The 9,574-nt window shown below is 37.0% G+C and overlaps 1 protein-coding gene across 1 annotated transcript; it reads left to right on the forward strand.

Annotated features, from left to right (window-relative positions):
• Positions 1-208: 208 nt before the first annotated feature.
• On the forward strand, positions 209-2,748 carry LOC134240338 (uncharacterized). The gene is made up of 2 exons (XM_062722438.1): positions 209-479; positions 804-2,748. The coding sequence occupies exons 1-2, from the start codon at positions 209-211 to the stop codon at positions 1,286-1,288; spliced, it is 756 nt and encodes a 251-aa protein (XP_062578422.1). The 3' UTR covers positions 1,289-2,748.
• Positions 2,749-9,574: the final 6,826 nt, after the last annotated feature.

Raw genomic sequence — 9,574 nt, forward strand, 5'->3', positions numbered from 1 at the left:
GGTCATACCCAAAAATGAGTTCTAAAAACAATCAGAAATTTGATAAAAAATGTTACAGACATGTGTTTGAATAAAAAGAGATTAATAAGTAAAATCATGAAGACTAAATCATTGAAAAGCGTCGTTTGCTTCTTTCTGAGCACCGAGGACATTATTTATTGAACAGCCCTCGTACACTCAACTACATGCAATATTTATTTAAGAATAAATGATATTCCTTGTCTTACACATACTGCATAGACACACCACAAATGATTTCTACTCTGATATATTTTTCTATTTTATTAGACTAGAAGATCTATTTTACGCCCAAGGTGTGGATCTTGTTTTACAAGCACACGAACACTCGTACGAGCGTCTTTGGCCGGTGTATGATTATCAGGTGACATCTAAGAGTTATGTAGACCCAGAAGCACCCGTTCACGTGATCTCCGGGGCTGCTGGGTGTGGGGAGAATGTGGACTACATGGGAGAACCTAGTAAGACTTTCGTAATATATATGCTGTGGATGTAAAGCATAATCTGATATTGTAAAAGAAGACTTTCATCTACCTCTGGTAACGAAAATTTAACTTGTGAACTTGGTTTTTGTCCTGGTAGTCCAGAATGAATGAAATATAGTCTGGAATTTTGACAAAAAATGAATTGGATCATAACCCGAAACCATGAAGCAAATCGGACATACTAATATTCAAAGATACCTATATACACAAATCTTTAAATATACCTTTGAGACTGCCACCTCTCTGTTGCGTTTTTTGAACTACATGTACTCTATAATAATATAAAACTTTTCCTTTTAGAGCCTTGGTCTGCCTTTAGAGCTGACACGAGGAGTAGCCATTCCTACGGACGGTTAATGGTGGTCAACGAGACCCATCTCCTGTTTGAGCAAGTATCTGTCAACCTTAATACAACTATTGACAAATTTTGGTTGACCCAGCACCATCACGGTCCTAGGATTAAGAACTGGGAGTGTAACGAGGGTTACAGCAATCACCATACCTGTAACTGTCCCCTGCCCTTTCATTACATCACTGTAGCCATATTTGCTGGAGTTTTCCTCATCATTATTATTGCCATGAGTGTCTATTTCTGTACTAAATGTTGCCACTGTTGCCAAATTAAAAGTTGTGCTGGCTCAAGTAAATGCTGTAGGGGCTCAAATAAATGTTGTTACCATACCAAGGGCTTTCAATTGTTTCGTCAGGATAAATTAAAATCTAATGATTCAACCGGTAGGCTTATGTTGTTATCTGAAGAAGAAGACGAAGATTTTATTATATGAATATTGATATTGTTAATGTTAGTATTTGTTTTGTGTTTTAACACTGTTTTTTGACAAGCACTTTGTGATAATCATTTGCTCACAGACATTCACATAAACATTAAATTGATATGAATTGAAGCTTGTATGTATAGGGGTATTGAGCTTGTTTGTGATGAAATTGTTAATTATTTTATGCTGTCATTTCTGTATTTTAGAAATCTTATAGAAATCCTTTAGAAATTTTATATAGTGGTGTATATGGAAAATGGTACACTTCCAGAGCATGACACCCCCTCAAAGTACATTTGATGAATTAATCTGTAGCTGTTATTCATTTGACGGGTCTCATATGAAATGTACAAAACTAGATAAGGTTCAAATATCCTTTTGTCTTTGGAATATTTGCACATTTTTGTTTCTGTTCCCTGTAAGGTATTGTATCATCTTCACTGCCATTAGTAGCAACAGAAATCAATGACCTATATACTAACCCTGGTCCCTGAAGAAATCTCTGCTTGAGAAAATTCGAACAGTCTGTCCGTTTTTTTTAATAGAAAAGAGCTACAGTTCTGCAGCTATGCTGTTAGAATCTTGTGCTTAATACTAATAGCCTTAATGTAGTATGGTATATTGTACCATATTATTGCCTTCAGGTTATAGAAATGATGAAATATAATATTTGGTGCCTTTGATGGTATGGAATGTCAATTCTATTTTTTTTTTGAACCCATTACTAGTATAGAATGTTCCACTTCTGCTTTTAGCCGGTTTTGAAAAATTGGACTATATTTTTCTTTACCTTGGTTCATATGAAATCATTGGAATATTTTACTCTCATTGCTCTTTGCATATAGAGAATGTTAACTCTTTTCTTTTTTAGTTCATAGTACTCATATTGAATGATTGTTAAAATTGAATATATTGTATGAGTGTTTTATATTGCATACATAGTCCCAGCATTAATTTAGTTAGGTGATCTAGTATTTTGTCACTAGTTTACTGCTTTTTTTTTAAAAAAAATGTTCAATATAAATTGTACTTTGTTTTTTAATTAAGAAAATGTGATTTAAGAAAACAAATGCCATATTTTTTCCAGAATGCCAAACTGTGATGTACAATGTATAGTTATGTAGCAACAACAGCCACCATGGGCAATTAAATCTCTAATGGAAATAATGTATCCATACCAAACAACGAAAATGAAGGTTACATACATCGTGTTAGAAAGGGTTTTGTCTTCATTAGCAGAAAATTGTTCTCTATGGCAGAAAAAAGTGTTAACGCGAAACGTGAGAGAGTATAATATCCAGTCTTTATTTACCTCGAGAATATAATTAGATATTGACCTCTACTGACTGCACTTCATAAATAGTCTTGTTGTTCGTGAATAGAGTTTATTTTGATATACTAATCTTTGTTAAGATTCTGTCGAGAATTTATTTTGTTACTTTTATAATAAAACAAATTGCCAAGACGTATTTAGTTCTTTTTGTATGATCTTTATTGAATATGGGGGAAATGGGATTAGAATCCCTTGCATCTGCAGATATTTTCCTTATGTTTCTTTATTCCCAGTGGTCCTTTAGCAACATAGATAAACCTGATTTTGGTGTTCATACAGCAAGAACAAATTCCATTCCAACCAAACAACAATTCCAATGCATAACTAACGGATCAAACTGTTTTTGCAACTTTTATAAAGGAAGAGAATTGCATTTTACGTAGAAGAAATAACGCGTTATTGTTTGTTTGTTGTTTAATATCCCTTTCGGGAGTTTTTCACTCAATTGAAGATGCCACCACTTTCAGGTGGAGGACTGCAAATTTTGATCAATATGCTCGGCACCTAGGGTCATTGAGAAGTGAGCGATCTTTTTCTTGTCATTATCTGCGACACAGGTCTTGCAGAAAGATTTCCCGCAGTGGATTCAAACCAGCGATATAAGGATTAGCTCCTTTCGGCACCTAGCAGAAGTCATTATTGAACAACATTCCGTATATCCTAATGTAAGGAACATCAACTACGCAAAAAGCGGGATTTACTTTTCTACATGCTAGAATACATGTACATTGTTTTAACATTACCAACGTTTCGTCTACTAACATCACTTTAGAATTGAAAAAGACGAAGAAGATAAAAAACAGAGAACGATCTACAAAAATCTATGAACTATACAGATCTGTTAAAAGAGCATAAAATACAGACACCCAGAAATTTCAAAATGTGGCTTTAGAGCAATAATAGCAAATAGAGATCAATATAAAAACTACAGATCTTTCAAAAGAGCTTAAAATACCTTCGGAAATTAAAAAAGATCGCGTGCCTAGGAGAAGTAAGCACTCTCAGTTCTCCATGAGCCACAAGTATTGATCAGCTCCCAAGACTATACATGAAACAAAGGGAGATATTCAAGATCAAAAGACCATAAAACAATTCAAAATTGGAGTAGAGCAAACACGGACCTCCAAAGCATCAGAGGTGGGATCAGGTGCCATGAAGGAGTAAGCATACCCTGCCGATCGGTCACAACAGCCGTTTGCTTCTTGTCATGATCGGTAAATAACGGAAACATCCGTCGTCAATTCAGTGTATAAATAATGGAATAACAATTAGTATGAGAAACGTCAGACTGGTCAGCATTTGACTCAGTGATAAATTGTATTTACTGACAAGGTCACTGACTAAACGAGACTGCTCATATTCGTTTTTTATCAACTTGCTTGTCAATAATTTACCTCCATTTAGAAATTATTCATATGTAGAGCATGCTCTTGCGCATCGAATAAAATGAGATACTAGTATATTAACTCCGTATGCAGGCGATGAAGGTATATTGCTGCATAAGCAAGGGAAGTTGACGATTGTAAAGTTAAACTTGTCACGTTTACCATAGAGCTTGGTTGTTAGATTACAATTGACGTCTTTTTCAAGTAAAACATCCAAATATAAAACAACTGTGTCAGACTCTGTGGTATCTTTCAAGCTTACGAGGATATATCGTATCGACATAAGACTGGAATACCGTTGTTAATTGACAATACGTCGTCGATATACCTAAATGTCGAGTTGAAGGCGACAGCAAGTATTTTCTTCTTTTCACGTATAAGATTTTGGACAAATTTTGCTTCATACCAGGGTATGAATACAAAAATAGGTTTTCTAATAATAGGGCGTGATAGGTACAAATACAAAAGATTGTTGGAAGACCTGGTCTCAAAATACCACATACTGTCAGAATTAAACTCAGGCATCTTTTTAATGTCAACATCAGAATGCTTGTGTGTACAATCAGAACGTTTTTTAATAAAATATAATTTTACAAATGACCAATGACAAGGTAAGTAAATTTACGAGTTCCATTTTTATTGATAAAGCAGCTGTCAATGATATCAAGAAGCCTGGATTTTTATTCATCATGGGGAATTGATGTGTATAAAGTTGAAAAGATAAGTTTTTAAGCTGCTAATTTTGGTAAAATCTTGTGATTTCAAATTGTCTTAAAGTTCCTTGGAATTTTTTAAGTATCCACATCTGATTTACACCACTTCTTGAATATATTGTTGTACAGTACTCTTGAGGCATCTCCTTTACTTCTGTTAATATCTTAGTGAGGAGTAAAGAAAGAGGTTTGGTTGAGCATTTACTGGAACCCGCTATGTATCTTTGTTTGTAAGGATTTTTATGAAGTTTTAGGATATATCCATCACGAGAATAAAACATACGGAGATAAGGAACAGTATTCAGAATAAAAGGTCTATAAACAAAATAAGAGCAGAGCAAACACGGACCTCAAGAACATCAGAGGTGGGATCAGGTGCCATGGAGGAGTGAGAATACCCTGCCGATAGGTCACACCCGCCGTGTGCTCCTTGTCATGATCGGAAAATAACGGAAAAATCCTTCGTCAATTCAGTGTATAAATAATGGATTAACAATAAGTATGAAAAACGTCAGCCAGTATTTGACTGATAAATTGTATTTGCTGACAAGGTCATTGTATCGACAGTAGAACTTACGAAATGATGACTTTAAACGAGACTGTTGATATTCTTGTTTCTTCAACTTGTGTGTCAATACTGTACCTTGTTTTAGAAATTGTTCAAACGTAGAGAATGCTCTTGCGTATCGAATCAACTGAGATACATAAACTCCGTATACAGGTGACGAAGGTATATTGCTGCATAGGTAAGGTAAGTTGACGATAGAAAAGATAAAGTAATCAAATTTATAATAGAGCTCGGTTGTTAGTTTACCATTAACGTTTTTTACGTATAAAATATCCAAAGATGAAACAGAGGTGTCAGACTCTGTGGTATAACATCCCATTGGCAACTAATTTCAGTCATGGATAGGGCGTATTGAATCTTCCGAAAGGTCTCAACCCAAATAACGCGATTGGTTCAGATGATATCTCAACTAGATTCATGAAAGAGATGGCTCAATCTGTAACACCAGTACTCACCAACATTTTTCAGGCATCCATTGACCAAGGTCAAATGCAAGAGATCTGGAAAAAATCAAATGTCTCGCCATTATCAAAGAAGGTTGACATGAGTAAGACTTCGGACTATGTGATGTAAGTTACATGTACGAGTTCATCTTCCACAGCCATCTGATGAATTTCTTTGAGCATCACATTAGCCTTACCATCTAATAACAATCCAGGTCCGGTCCTCGCCATGAGTATTAAAGACAACGCCCAGGTTAATACACAACTGTTGGACCTTTCAAAAGCATTTGACAAGGTTCCACATAAGAGGCTATTTGCCAAACTAGACCACAAAGGTATACGATGTAATTTTCTCAATTGGATAAGTCCAGAGTTATCTGATCGATCGCAACGAGAACTGGTAGAGGACCATTTCTCACCAACCAAGGCCGTTACAGCCGAAGTGCCCCTAGGAACGGTCCTCGGCCCACTGCTTTTCTTGGCATATATCAACAACCTACCCGCCAGAGGGATATCCAAGGCCAGGTTGTTTGCGGACGATTGCCTTCTGTATAGGACCATCACTAGGGAGGCCAATGCCGGACAAGTCCAGATGGACCTTGACAATCTCAAAATTTTGAATTAGACTGGCTCATGCATTTTAACCAAGAAAAGTGTCAGATAATTATCCGAATCAACACCAAACAGAAACAACACATTACTCCATATAACATCCACGGGAAGGAACTGGCCGTAACCATCAAGGTCAAGTAACTTAGGGTCAGTATCTCCAACAACCTATCGAGGAACCATCATATTGATAGTGTTTATAAGAAGGCAAACACCACCGCCTTCTGACGAGGAACTTCTCGACGTGTCCAAGCAACATTTAGGACAAAAGTTACAAGACATTGGTCAGACCCTAGGTAGAATATGCATTCACTGTCTGGGACCCTCACACTAAGAAAAACATCGACAAAATAGAAGCAGTGCAGAGAAGAGTGCAAAGTTGGTGACTGATAACTACAACACCAGCAGTAGTGTCCCAATGTTCATTGACAGGCAGAGAGTGGGATAGCTAACATCAATGCAGATTCAAAGCAAAGACTACCGTGATGTATCGTTTTGTCCTTTCCCTTATTGCTATAGAACTGCCCCCCCCCCCAAAAAAAAATTCAGCCAAACAGGAATAGTCACATGAGGTCACCAACACGGTAGCAGGATCCATTCTGCCATACTAACATCTACAAGGAATCGTACTTTCCTACCACCATCAGGATATATAACCAGCTATACGAAGACATTATCATGGCCATGTCCGTGGAATCAATTTAAGACCAAGATACAGAGGTACAAATCACCTTAAAGGAAGCAAAACAGGCTTTTCCTAGTTTTAAAATTAAAAATAGTGGACTCCCCCTCCTGCACACGTTTTTAACCAAAGTTAAAAATGACGTCTTGAGCAGCGGCTCTCCACTTTAAAGGGAGAGGAATAAGAGCCACGGATTGTCGCTGAAGAGCTACATTAGAGCTATACTTGGCACAGAGGGCAATTGAGCAATATTGCCACTGAGAGATCATTTTGTGCCTGCGACACTGGACCTCAGTTTGTACGGTCTCATCTGATTGACCGGTCTCCGCGTTCTGCAAGATTTGCATGAAAAATATCTGTGATACATATAGGTATGTACGTCAGTATAGTGCACATCTACAGGACACCACCAATTATCTAACAAAGATCAATAGGCTACAGGGTAAAAAGCAATGGGAGTTTTGAAAACAAGATAATTGCAGGAAACAAAAAAAAATGTCTTGCCCGATTTTGCCCCTGGGGAATATCAAAAATCCAAAACTTTGCAGTACATATACAGGACAACACATCAATCCAAAATATAAATGTGTCCTTGCTTAAAAATAAAAAAAAAAGTTTGAAGAAGAAAGTGACACAGACGTACGAATGGACCATATTACTAACATTATACCCAAATTTCCTTTAATTTGGAACATGGCAGGTTTAATAAGGGAACCTGGCGATAAAAAGTCATCATCATTAAAATGAGATTTATTTTTATATCAATGTTGATTTGAGATACACCATTGAACTAGAAATAAAACACATCACAGAGTCTGACACATTTGTTTTATATTTGCAAACCGGTATTTATAAGAAAAGACACTAACAGCACACTAGCAGCAATACTTTAAGTAAACGTGATTTCTTCAATATTTCAAGAGTCATTTTCTTATTTGATAAAGCTTTGTAGGGATGTACCATATACTCACCTACATTTGCATTTTATGTTTGGTTATTCGACGTGCAAAAGCATTCTCCACGTATGTTTGTTTGATACTTTGAGGTTCCTTTGCAATTTTTTTCTAACATTGAAACTCCAGCACTTGCCGATAGAGAGCTAAGGCTAAGGCCTGTACACGGCATTACATGTAACGGTCTCTGGGAAGGGAGGGATCTTAATGTGCCAACATAAAGTATGCTAGTATTCTGCGACACAGGTCGTGGGTTCGAATATTGGCCGTGGCTTTCCAGAGTGGATAAGCCAGAAATCTCTGTCGATATTAAACTGTGGACCTCGATTTACATGGTCTCATCGGGTATCCGCGTCCCACTGTGTGATTTTAACCCGCGATATAAGGATCAACTCCTTACTTCGCGACTCTAGATCAGACTCGGTAACAACGTGTGGACCTTTGCTTGTTGTTTATCGCTCCTCTCGAGAATTTTCCACTTATGGAGACGCTACGAATTGCCGGTGGAGGCTGCATGTTTTACCCTGTACTCGGTACTTACGGTCATTAAGCACTTAGGGATCTTTTACTAGTGACAACACCTACTGCGACTTCGGTTTATATACATGTATGACCTTAACCGAAGGACCGGTCTCCACGTCCCCCAGTGGGATTCAAACCAGCAAGGATCAACTCCTTTGCGACTCTAGAGCAGAGGCATTAACCACTAAGCCACGCAGGCATCAAAACCAAACATTCATGAAAAGAAAACGCGCGACGTATCAGTTAACGTGTAACAATATTTACTAGTTTTTCTAGTAGGCCAACAGTGAAATTGATTTGAATACCATTATCGTGTATACTCACGCGTAGAAATAATCACCGAGAAACGTCCGCTAATGTGACATCACAATGAGGCTGCAGAGACATTACAGAAATGCAACGAAATAGGGCAGCGAGAAATTTGAATTTTGAGCATATTTTTTAAGCTTTAAGAGATGCAAAATGTAAATAGAATGTAAAGGAATGTCTATAAGTTTAGTGTGAATTATTGGTGTGTGAATCACATAGACTTGCACGTAGGCAATTTTTTTTCATGAAGCACTAGCATTCTTCATGCAAAACTTAAAAATATTCCTTAAATAGTTAATTTCACATATCCTGGTGAATTTAATATTAAAGATATCATACAGTTAGCAATTTTGTTAGGCCTTTGCTTTATAATAAATTTGACTAAGGAAAAAATAATAATGGCAAAGGAATATTTTCGTCCACGTGATCCAGTGTCTAGAGAGTCAGTTATTAGTACATCGCGGGTTCGAATGCATTAAGTCATGCGGAGAACGGTCGTTATATAGATTGAGCTCCCGCGTTGCAAGTTTGGTCCAAAGAAGATCCCTCATTGTGCAATGGCCCTGAGTGTCGAGTTATCAAAAGGTGTCGATTGTTCATTGGCACCTGATCCCACCTCTGATGTTTTGGAGGTCCGTGTTTGTCCGTTATCTTTCCTCTTTTCACGTATAAGATTTTGGACAAACTCTGCTTCGAATGATTACAAAAATAAATCTGCTAATAAAGGGCGCAATTGGTACTTTGAAATCCAATGGATATTTTATTTGAAAGAGACTTT

Source organism: Saccostrea cucullata, unplaced genomic scaffold, assembly GCF_032062105.1.
Source record: "Saccostrea cucullata isolate Sc308-1 unplaced genomic scaffold, CSIRO_AGI_Scuc_v1 ctg17197, whole genome shotgun sequence".
Classification (NCBI taxonomy): domain Eukaryota; kingdom Metazoa; phylum Mollusca; class Bivalvia; order Ostreida; family Ostreidae; genus Saccostrea; species Saccostrea cuccullata.

What these genes read in the sequence shown, in the direction of transcription:
- LOC134240338 (XM_062722438.1), top strand. Translation starts at nt 209, where the DNA reads ATGATATTCCTTGTCTTACACATACTGCATAGACACACCACAAATGAT. An exon ending in GGACTACATGGGAGAACCTA is followed by an intron (nt 480 to 803) that starts GTAAGACTTTCG and finishes TTTTCCTTTTAG; the next exon opens with AGCCTTGGTCTGCCTTTAGA.